The 12,237-nt window shown below is 46.3% G+C and overlaps 1 protein-coding gene across 1 annotated transcript in view; it reads right to left on the minus strand.

The window, feature by feature from the left end:
* Window positions 1-201: 201 nt before the first annotated feature.
* CCNL1 (cyclin L1) overlaps window positions 202-12,237 on the minus strand; it is a 33,329-nt gene continuing 21,293 nt past the window's right edge. Inside the window, exons 9-11 of the mRNA XM_056565027.1 lie at window positions 4,941-5,040; window positions 4,134-4,211; window positions 202-573 (exon numbers count right to left, since the gene is read on the minus strand). Coding sequence (XP_056421002.1) covers window positions 228-573; window positions 4,134-4,211; window positions 4,941-5,040 — 524 coding nt within the window. The 3' untranslated portion in view covers window positions 202-227. The remainder of the gene's footprint in view (window positions 574-4,133; window positions 4,212-4,940; window positions 5,041-12,237) is intronic.

Genomic DNA, 12,237 nt, shown 5'->3' on the forward strand with positions numbered 1-12,237 from the left:
TAGACCTTTTACGGCAATCCATCCACAGAAGCTGATGTAATACAACTCTAGATCAATGTCTTCTGACCATTTTTTTTGTCATACTGTCAAGGTATACTGTGCAAAAAGATATACATTGAAAGAAAACTAGAAATATCTGATGAGTGTCCTTTTATGTGGTCAACTGTTTGTAAGGACTTTGTAAGTAGGCTTTTGTACAAACATTTATTTCCCTTTTGGTTTGGCATTTAGCGCCTGTGCCTGCTGTGCGAAGAGTGACTACTGCCATGATGTTTACTTTTGTGTGACCTTTCAAATGAACGAGACCTCTCTCTTCTATCCCGATGGTGGCTGCGGTCATGTCTGTGCTTTTTGGAAAGATCACCATGTTCCCGGGATTTGCCTGGGGTGGGGGAATGAGACTTTTTCCGTTTATGGCTATGTCTGTTTGATCCCCGCATATCATCTCGATGCTTTAGTTTAAGGTGTGGGGATGCATGATTGTGATGTCTTCGTGGACTCTCACTGTGAGTACGAGATCTGCTTCTTGATCTTGAGCTGTAAGTTCCAGATCGGCTCCTCCTGTTATTATAGCTGAAGAAAAAAAAAAAAAAAAAATTATAAAAGTGTGTGCGCAGTAGTAACGGGTGTGGGCAATATAAAAATCACACCTGAAAGCAGATAAAAAGGAGATAAAAAGTTCACTTAGTCTTTGCATTGTGTGTGTGTGTGCCACACTAAGCATAAACAAAAGAAAGAGGCAGGGATGTGGAATTCCTATCACCCGACGCCCGGGACTAGCAGTTTTGGGCGCCGGGCAGGTGAATTTGTCCGGCCCTTAGCCCGGCTTCGGGCAAGCAGGGCCGGACCTGACAAGTGCGGCGGCGATCTGCAGTCTGTATGGAGCAGGCACCCGACTCCTGCCCCCTCCATACTCTGCAGCCTCTGTCCTCCGAAGCAGAGCAGGGGAGATGAGAAGCTGTGTATTTGCCTTCTCTCCCCTGCTCTGCAGACGTGCGGGGGGAGATGAGGGGAGCGTGGCCTGCGTCCTCTGCCTTCGCTCCCCGCACGTCTCCACGGGGAGACTGTATGCGGCGCTCACAGGGGAGTATGGAGCGGGCTCGGGATGCCTGCCCGCTCCATAATCTGCAGCCCCCGGCTGTTCTCAGTAGCCGGGGGCCGCCGCTAATAGCAAGCATGCGGCGATCGCCACGGCTGGCTATTAACCCTTTAGATCGCCGCTGTCAAAGCTGACAGCGGCATCTAAAGGGACATGTGAATGCTCCCTGGTGGGCTAGTGGGGTGGATCCCCCCCCCCCCCCCCCCCCCCCGCAGCGCGATCGCAGGGGGGCGATCCACTATAGAGGTAGCCGGAGGGCTTACCTCTGTTCCCTCCTGCCCCGGCTCTGTCATTGATAGAGCCTGGTCCAGCCAGGATCTATCAATGGATCACAGAGCACAAAGATTAATAGAGTTCAATAGAACTCTATTCATCTGTCTGAGGAATCTAATGATTCCTCCTTTAAGTGTAAAAAAAATAAAAAATAATAAATAAAAGTTTTAATAAAAGTTTGAAAGACACACATTAACCCAGTGGTCTTCAAACTGTGCCCCTCCAGATGTTACAAAACTACAATTCCCAGCATGCCAGGACAGCCGTTGGCTGTCCGGGCATGCTGGGAGTTGTAGTTTTGCAACATCTGGAGGGCCACAGTTTGAAGAACGCTGCATTAACCCCTTCTATGTTAAAAGTTCAAATCACCCACTTTTCCTATATAAAAACATGTAAACATAATAATAATAATAATAAACATACTTGGCATCGCTTCGTGCGCAATTGTACAACCTATTAAAATATAACATTATGTATCCCGTACGGTAAATGTAAAAAAAAATACCAAACCACAGATTTGCAATTTTTATAATATCCCAGAAAAAAAGTTGAGATTAAAGTGTCAGATCAATACCAAAATTGTACCGATACAAAAAACAGATTATGGCGCAAAAAATTAGCCCTCATACAGCCTGGTATGCGGGAAAAAAAATAAAGCTACAGGGGTTAAAAAATGGCAATTAAAAAAATTAGAAAAAGTTCAGAATTCGTAAAACATGACGTAAATTATACAAATCTGGTATTGCTGTAATCAGGCGGCCTAAAGTATAAAACCAACAGGTTACCTCAACCACAAGGTAAATGGCGTAGAAAAGAAAACCACCAAATCTGCTAAATTATCTTTTACTATTTCAATTTCACTTCCCTTAATATAAATATAAATTATTATTTTTTTTGGTTCAGAGAATATGTTATTGAAAAATTAAAAGGTATCATTATAGTAGGTAGTTATGGCTGTTATAGGGCGAGGAGGAAAAAATTAGAGCGTAAAAGCGAAAATTGGCCCTGACAAGTGGATAGTCATGAGGGACAAGTAGATTTTGCTCCATTTTAGTCCCATGGACAAGTAGTTTTTTTTAAATAAAATTTCCACACCCCTGAGAGGAGAAGAGAACTGTCTGAGGACTTGATAACCAAAATTGTGGAAAAATAGCAACAATCTCAAGGTTACAAGTCCATCTCCAGAGATCTAGATTTGCCTTTGTCCAGTGCGCAACATTATCAAGAAGTTTGAAACCAATGGCACTGTAGCTAATCTCCCTGGGCGTGGACGGGAGAGAAAAATTGATTAAAAAGGTGTCAAAGGAGGATAGTCCGGATGGTGGATAAGCAGCCCCAAAGATATTCAAGCTGTCCTGCAGGCTCAGGGAGCATCAGTGTCAGCATGAACTATCAGTCAACATTTTAATGAAATAAAACGCTATGGCAGGAGACCCAGCAGGACCCCACTGCTGACACCGAGACATAAAAAAGCAAGACTACATTTTGCCAAAATGAACTTTGAGTAAGCCAAAATCCTTCTGGGAAAAAGTCTTGTGGACAGATGAGACCAAGATAAAGCTTTTTGGTAAAGCACATCATTCTACTGTTTACTGAAAACAGAATGAGACCTACAAAGAAAAGGTCACAGTACCTACAGTGAAATATGGTGGAGGTTCAATGATGTTTTGGGGTTGTTTTGATGCCTCTGTGAATGTGTGCAAGGCATCATGAAATCTGAGGATTACCAATGGATTTTGGGTCGCATTGTACAGCCCAATGTCAGAAAGCTGGGTTTGCGCCCAAGATCTTGGGTCTTCCAGCAGCACAATGCCCCCCAATCTTACGTCAAAAAGCACCCAGAAATGGATGGCAACAAAGCGCTGGAGAGTTCTGAAGTGGCCAGTAATGAATCCAGATCTAAATCCCATTGAACATTTGTGGAGAGATCTTAAAATTGCTGTTGGGAAAACATTCCGGCAGAGAGGTGTAAGAAGCTTATTGATTGTTATAGGAAGCGACTGATTACAGTTTTTTTCCCAAAGGGTGTGCAACCAAATTAGTTAAGGGAGCCAATAATTTTGTCAAGCCCATTTTTGGAGTTTGGTGTGACATGGTGTCCAATTTGCTTGCTTTTTCTCCCTTTTTTGGTTTAGTTCCAATACACACAAAAGAGAATAAGCTAGGGATCGACCAATTATCGGTTTGGCCGATATTCACGATTTTGGGCGTTATCGGTATCAGCAATTACCTTGCCGATAATCAGACCACGACCGCCCACCGCACCTCCCCCCCACACCGCAGCGGTTGTTTTTGGGGGATAAATAGCCGATAATTTATACCGGAATATCGGTATAAATTATCGGTTATCGGCCCTAACCTCCACAGATTATTGGTATCGGTCCTTAAAAAAAATAAAAAAATAAAAAATGATATCGGTCGATCCCTAGAACAAACATGTGTATAGCAAACCATGTGTTACTGCAATCTTTTTCAGTGAAAAATACTTCATTTTCTTGAAAGATTTCAGGGATGACAACATTCATGGCCATGACTGTATATCATTTGGATTATTACATAAAATATTCTTTAAAACAAAAAAATTAGAATTATTCTTTCCCACCAAGTCTGGCAAATGCTAGTTAATTGTGGCATGGGCTCAGAATAAGCTACAAGTGGTGAGCAACACCCATGACTGCATGGGAAAGTATTGTGTAGGGTTTTTATTTTATTTTAAGCACCAGTTTAATCTGTAGTTTGTACAACAGCGATCAAGACTTACTGTCTCCTTGGAGAGCGGGATCTTGACTTTGTTCGTGATCGTGACCTGCTCACACTTCTCTTGTTTTCTTTTCTCAAGCTGCAAAAAATGAATTCAAATGAGGCACAGGTGACATGCAATGTAAAGTATAAACTATCGAGGCTCGGTTCACATCACGTTTTTAACAATACAGGACCGCATACGGCTGGGGGGAGCTAAAACCTTGCACTCCGGTATCCCTGCCATAGGCCGCCCTTACGTAATTCATTTCAATAAGCCAACCGGAGTGAAACGGAAACTTTGGTCGGCTCATTTTTTGCCCTGTATGCATTTTTTCCACCGCACCTAAAGTCGTAATTGACCATGGTTTGAGGTCCGATGGAAAACAGCATAAGGGGCAAAAATGAACTGACCGGAGTAAGTGTTTCACTCCGGTCGGCTCATTGAAATGAATTACATACGGGTGGCATACGGCAGGGATAGGGGAGCGCAAGGTTTTAGTTCCCCCAGCCGTATGCGGTCCCGTATTGGTAAAAACGTGATGTGAACCCAGCCTGACAAAAACTTATTTTCTCATATTAAGAGGAAGGAGGTGCTCAGTGATCCTTGTCAGCTTACTGGCCCTAATAAAACACCACTTTAGTTCTTGCAGCACCATTGACCATACTATTTACATAAAGGTGAGACCACATAACACCTACACACCAATGAGATGCTAAAAGGTTGCTTCTGGGAACATAGGAAAATAGAATGTCCCATTTTAGTTTATTCAAGCATCTTTATATTTGCATTTTATTTCTAGATCCTTATAGGAGTAAAACTACTTACCCATTATAGGGACTCTTCAATGACTGCTTTTCTTCTGGTTCACGTTTAATCTTTGTAGGTACTGGAGATTTCTCCTCTGCTTTTTCTTCCCTTGGAGATGCTAAATGAATAAATAAAGTAATTAAGTACATTGCTGAATAATAAAGACTTTCCACATGAAGTTTATCATTCCCTGGCTTCAGAACGGGCCCCTGGCTCTCAGGGAGATGACGTGCTGCAGACGACATGCGCTCTATAAATTTCTATTTGAGCGCTGCAGCACATGCTCTCTTTATGAGGGGGTCCCGTTCTGGAGATTGACACTTATCCCCTATCCCGTTGATACCTGATAAGGAGATTGTTTTGTACCCACTGTAAAATCTATTGTAACATTCATTCCAGTAGGAAAAAAAAAAAAAGTCGGCTCCTCCCTGGCAGGATATACCCGCCCACTGGAAGTGAGGTAATCAGTTTTGTCACAAAGCAGTAATAGAAGCCAACTAAGAGACAACGAAGGATCTCTAGAAAGGAATCCCGGAGAAACACCCAAGAACCGTAAAAGGCTTATCCGGACAAGAATGAACAGGGTGGGTGCTGTGTCCCTCAATGAGGGCTTTGAAATAGATTTTATGGTGAGTACAAAAGAAAAAGAATCTCCTCTCGGTCGCTCTTCATTGGGAGACACAGAGACCGTGGGACATACCAAAGCAGTCCCTGGGGTAGGAAGAACACCAGAGTAAGGGAGTCAGTCCGGAGACTGAACTCCAGCCGGTCGTAAGACTCACGAACAAGACCCTGGAGGGAGTGAGTGAGAGAGAGAGACAGACAAGAAGGGAAGTTGCGGAGACCCGATGGGCCGAACCAACCTGGAAAGAGGTAGGAAACCAACTCCAAAAAGCACAGAAACAGACAGAGGGAGAGCCCGGTTGGGAACAAAAAAGCAAAAAAGGGAACGACAAGAGAACCCCATACAGGGGACCAACCGAAACCAGAGAACCTGGCGAGAAAACGCCAGGGAGAGCCGAAGGCGAGCCAGTCAAGGTGAAGACCAGAAACTTCTGGAAAAAGAGAGATGGGAACCATCTCCGGAGAGGTTTGGTGCAGAAGATCCGAACCAAAAAGCTGTAGCGCCAAAAACCACTGTCCCAGGGGCAGTGTGAGCACCCAGGGAGAAGAGCGGAATCTAATAGGACAACACATAGGCTGAACAGCGGGAAGAAACCACAGCCATGCTGCAGTCCAAAAATGGCCCGACTGGAACAACCTGGTAGACAGGCGTGCCGTCCAACCCCGGAGGGAGTATATGGACCCCGAAGAAGGAAACTGAAAAGCAAGGAGTAACCTGGAAACCCGGAACGGCGACATGGAACTGGAGACTCTCGAGTCACCGGGACGACTGGCCCACAAAGGGATCGCGGAGAAGTATGGGCAGGTGAACTACACGTGCCCAAGTCCGCAATCATCACGAAGGACCAGAAGGACAGACCCAGAAAATAAGATACACTACAGCAGTCTAGGAGAGAGCCCAAAGCAAGGATTAATTGGTCTTGGACCCAGAGGTCAGAGTGAACCAGAGCACTCCCAGCAATGTCTCGTCAGGACGGGAACGGAGGGAAAAGCAAAAGGGAACCCAGCTGGGACTCCCAGGCTCTGGGTACAAAGTTAATGCAAAAGATCAGAGTGGCAGTGTAGCCCCACCGACAGTGACAAAGGGAAGGATGAGCACACCCTTCCCATGATATTGTGCCATGGAAGGAAGAGAGCAACAAAAGGAGAGCCAGGCTGCAATAGTGAGCAGTAAACACACAAGCAGAGCCAGCGAAAAGCACTTCCGATAGCTCCCAGCAAAAAAAACAAAGGCCCAGCCAGGTAAACCACCCGTGTAGGGGGAAGCACGAGATGGCTCCATATTGGCAGAAGAAAGTGCTCAGTGAAATAGTCTCCCTAGTGGAGTGGAAAACAAGGGGAGGTAGAGATGAAATTCAGCCACAGACCTTGCCAAGCTTCCTGATTCCTATACCCCCTGTGGAAGGGTATTTCCCAAGAGCACAGTGTACTGTAGGAGCAAATAAATGCCGCCCTATGGTAATGGATCAAAATACTGGGTGGATGTAGCCCCCAGGAACCTTGAAAAAATACAGGAGGTACTGAGGAGCCATGTTGTGTCCCCAGAGGTATCTGAATCCTGGACACTGGAGCTGGGAAGATAGAGACATGACTACAAATGCAAGTAAGAAGCACACACAGCAACCTACAGCGTTGCAAGGAAACACCCCATTGAGGCGAAAACTTGGACCCTGCGAAAAAAAAAGTGGGGGCAGATGGCAACCAGAGAGCCATCCTGGCTGATAACTAAGGTAACAGAACAGGCGCAGTAGCCCCAGCAGGTCCCATGCCAGAACAGAGGTGCTCATCCTCCGCAGACCTGTGGAAACAATTACACAGGAAGCCTGAGGTACACCCCACCGAAAAGGAGGGGAAGGCTCTATATGAGCAGGGTGTCCAGAGCATATGTAGAGACACAGACATGGGTACCTCATGATAGTAGAGGGGTACCAAGATTACCGCCACAAAGAGAACCACAGACATCCAAAATGTCCGGAAGCATGGAAACCAGTCTCAGCACCCAACGGCTTGACACAACCATTTCCTGAGAAGACTAACATTATGCTGTCAGAAGGGGAACTGAGAGTGCTGCTTTGAGGTCCATAGAGCCTGCAGGAAACACCCACACCCCATCTCTTAACCTTTTCAGGACACAGGGTGTATGTATACGCTCTGCATTCAGAGTCCTTAAGGAACGAGGGCGTATCCATACGCCCGTGGGATATCCGGTCCCAACCGCTAGCCGGTTGGGGACCGGAGCCGGATGCCTGCTGAAATCGTTCAGCAGGCATCGCGGTATATCGCCCAGGGGGTTCATTATGTCCCCCCACGTCGGCGATGGCTGCAGATCGCTGGACAATTCAGCCCAGCGATCTGCGGCGATTCCGGGTCAATCGGGTCTCCAGTGACCCGGAATTACAGGCTGTTCGGGGCCCATCTTTGACGGCCCCGAACAGCCATAGCCAACAGTGGTGAGGTGGCACTGGTGCCACCTCTTGATCGCCCTGATTCATCGGCCGACCAATCAGGGCACCTGCTGCAGGTGTCCCTCCCGCAACTCGCTCCGCCCCTCTTCCGGAGGACGTGAGCGGGAAGACGACCCTGGGAGCTGGGGACCCCGATCCCCGGCGTCCCTGTTGGGATCGGGGCCCCAGGAGGGGCGGCGATGACAAGGGACTGACCTGTGTGCGGTGGCGTGGAGCAGCAGTTGGTGAGTGACAGCCTCCTGCTGTTGCTTAGCAACAGCTCCCAGCATGCAAATAGGGCATGCTGGCAGCTGTAGTTATGCAACAGCAGGAGGCAGACCACAACAACTCCCAGCATTCCCTTATGGGCATGCTGGGACTTACAGTTTTGCAACAGCTGGAGGCACTTTTTTTTATTTATGGAAAAGTGTACCTTCAGCTGTTGTATAACTACAACCCCCAGCTTGCACAAACAGCTAAAGTGCATGCTGGGAGTTGTAGTGGTGCATCTGCTGGTTGCATAACTACAACTCCCAGCATGCCCGTTGGCTGTCGGTGACTGCTGAGAGTTGTAGTTTTGAAACAGCTGAAGGCACACTGGTTGTGAAACTCAGTTTTTTTTGCCTAACTCAGTGTTTCACTACCGGTGTGCCTCCAGCTGTTGCAAACTACAACTCCTAGCATGCACCTTACATGCTGGGAATTGTAGTTTTGCAACAGCTGGCGGCACACTGGTTGTGAAACACTGAGTTAGGTCACAAACTCAGCGATACATAACCAGTGTGCCTACAGCTGTTGCAAAACTAAAACTCAGCATGTACAGTCTGTCTGCGCATGCTGGGAGTTGTAGTTTTGCAACAGCTGGATGTTCCCCCCCTCCCCAATGTGAACGTACAGGGTATGTGGGCGGAGGTGTACAGTAAGTATCCAGCTGCAAGTTTGAGCTGCAGCAAATTTTCTGCCGCAGCTCAAACTGCCAGCGAGAAACTACTGTGAATCCCCACCCGTGCGACTGTACCCTAAAAACACTACACTACAAAATAAAATAAAAAGTAAAAAAACACTACATATGCACATACCCCTACACAGCCCCCCTCCAATAAAAATGAAAAACGTCTGGTACGCCACTGTTTCCAAAAGGGAGCCTCCAGCTGTTGCAAAACAACTACTCCCAGTATTACCAGACAGCCACTGACTGTCCAGGCATGCTGGGAGTTTTACAACAGCTGGAGGCACCCTGTTTGAGAATCACTGGCGTAGACTACCCCTATGTCCACCCCTACGCAAGTCCCTAATTTAGGCCTCAAAAGCGCATGGCGCTCTCACTTTGGAGCCCTGTCATATTTCAAGGCAACAGTTTAGGGTCACATATGGGGTATCGCCGTACTCGGGAGAAATTGTGTTACAAATTCTGGGGGCTATTTTCTGCTTTTACCCTTTTTAAAAATTTTCAATTTTTGGGAAAACAAGCATTTTAGATAAAAAACTTTATTTTTTTTTTTTTTTTACATATGCAAAAGTCGTGAAACACCTGTGGGGTACAAAAGGTTCACTTAACCCCTTGTTACGTTCCCCGAGGGGTCTAGTTTCCAAAATAGTATGCCATGTGTTTTTTTTTTTTTTGCTGTCCTGGCACCATAGGGGCTTCCTAAATGCGGCATGCCCCCAGAGCAAAATTTGGTTGCAAAAAGCCAAATGTGACTCCTCTTCTGGGACCTGTAGTGCGCCAGCAGAGCACTTTTCACCCCATATGGTGTGCTTTCTGAATCGGGAGAAATTGGGCTTCAAATTTTGGGGGGTATTTTCTGCTATTTTTTTATTTTTTTTTTTTACATTCGCAAAAGTCATGAAACACCTGTGGGGTATTAAGGCTGTTTTGAAACCCTAGGGGCTTCCTAAAGGTGACATGCCCCCCAAAAACCATTTCAGAAAAATGTTCTCTCCAAAATCCCCTTGTCGCTCCTTCGCTTCTGAGTCCTCTACTGCGCCCGCCGAACACTTTACATAGACATACGAGGTATGTACTTACTCGAGAGAAATTGGGCTACAAATAAAAGTAAAAATTTTCTCCTTTTTACCCCTTGCAAAAATTCAAAAATTGGGTCTAAAAAAAAATTGGGTCTAAAAAAAATTAAGATTTTGATTTTTCTCTTCACTTTGCTGCTATTCCTGCGAAACACCTAAAGGGTTAGGACACTGACTGAATGTCATTTTGAATACTTTGGGGGGTGTAGTTTTTATAATGGGGTCAGTTATGGGGTATTTCTAATATCCCTTCAAATCCACTTCAAAACTGTACTGGTCCCTGAAAAATAGCGAGTTTGAAAATTTTGTGAAAAATTGGAAAATTGCTGCTGAACTTTGAAGCCCTCTGATGTCTTCCAAAAGTAAAAACTCGTCAATTTTATGATGCAAACATAAAGTAGACGTATTGTATATGCGAATCAAAAAAAAAAAAAAAATTTGTAATATACATTTTCCTTACAAGCAGAAAGCTTCAAAGTTAGAAAAATGAAAAAAATGTACCACTATTTTAAAGTTACCACAAAAATGTACCACTATGTTAAAGTAGAATATGTCACGAAAAAACAATCTCGGAATCAGAATGATAACAAAAAGAATTCCAGAGTTATTAATGTTTAAAGTGACAGTGGTCAGATGTGCAAAAAACGCTCTGGTCCTTAAGGCCAAAATGGGCTTAGTCCTTAAGGGGTTAATGGCGCTACACACCAGAACTGCAGTCACATACTAAAGAGAGATTAATGAGATGCAGGAAATATGCATACAGTGTCTGACTTACCAGTAGAAAGGTCCAATGAATCCAGAGTGTCACTTCTTCGGATTCACACTGAAAGGGAGTCACCGGACGTCTGCCACTGGAGCGGCAGGAATAGGGAAGGTAGCCTGCTGGATGAGAAAGCCATGCAGACAGTCTGGCTAATTAGCATAGGGACGTGAACACAATGGTCCCATCTTCAGAACCACACAATGAAAGTGGCTTACCAGCCCTTATCTGTGATAGCAGCAGGCCTGTGGGGAGGGACCTGGGAAAGTAGGGAACCCTATGAACCACTATGTGGTGCATTGTGAAAGGCCTATGGAGCAACATGGGGTCCCTCACTCAGAACTACACATCAGCAGTGGGTTACCTGAACTTCTGCCAAAGTGTGGGAAGTGTATGGTAGGTGACCCCACATAGTAGTAAACCACGTAGACAACCACCTGGCTGACTAGTATAGGGTTCCTGAACGCAGAGTCACTTCTGTGTAGCGGACGATCTGATGGGCGACCCCCAAGCAGAAGAAAGTCTGACTGACGTCAGTCCAGTGTACCTGCAGGGGACCCTCTTCCAGGTTCCTCCCACCAGCAGTGAGGTACGGGAAACCCCAGCCATGCACGCAGCAGCCCAGGGATTGGAGACCGTCTGCGTCGGAAACAGTGCAAACAACAGTCTGGCTGAACGAGCGCCAAGCGCTGGCGAAAAGGGAACAAGTCATATAGCCGATCACTGTGCCACCTTTGTTGCAGGTGGAAGGATGGGGAGGCCTAGGAGCCATTGACAGAATACCTGCCACCCTGGGAAATCGGGGGAGGCCGAGAAGCCATGTATAGGGTCCATAGGACATGTGAGGGCACTTCTTCTGACACAGCGCACTGGTAGTGGGGTACCGGAAATCCAGTGGCAGAGGAACCACGCAGACCACTGTCTGGCTTACTGCTATGGCTCCATAGTATGCAACAGGTCACTGACACTTTGCACTGATAGAGGGGTACCAGAAGGTCAACCGCGGATGCGGCAGCTATGAGATCGGTGACCTGTGGAGGAGGGAATCATAGTGTATGCACACACCAAGAACCAGCTGAAGATAAAATCAGTGACCGCAGAAAACCGGCGGCTGCCGTAACCGAGTCCACTGGCGGGCGGCGGGTATACTCACCTGCGGTCTTCATATACTCACCCAGACGGGCTTCAGCCAGCTTATGGCCACGCTGCATCATACCGAGCTAAGATAGCGGGGCTAGCAGGAGCAGTGGGGGACCTGGACCCAGGGTACAACCTCCAGGCGCTGGCTGTTGGCGAGAAGGGGTTAACAGTACATACTCTGTCTGTGCCCCTTTGTCGCATATGGAGGAACAGGTAGCGCCATGCTCTTGAACCCCCACCTGAAAATGAGAAACAAAAAGGGAGAAAAAAAAAAAAAAGCTAACTAAACAGCCCTTACTAGAAAATTATAAAAAAAAAAAAA

Source organism: Hyla sarda, chromosome 3, assembly GCF_029499605.1.
Source record: "Hyla sarda isolate aHylSar1 chromosome 3, aHylSar1.hap1, whole genome shotgun sequence".
Lineage (NCBI taxonomy): Eukaryota > Metazoa > Chordata > Amphibia > Anura > Hylidae > Hyla > Hyla sarda.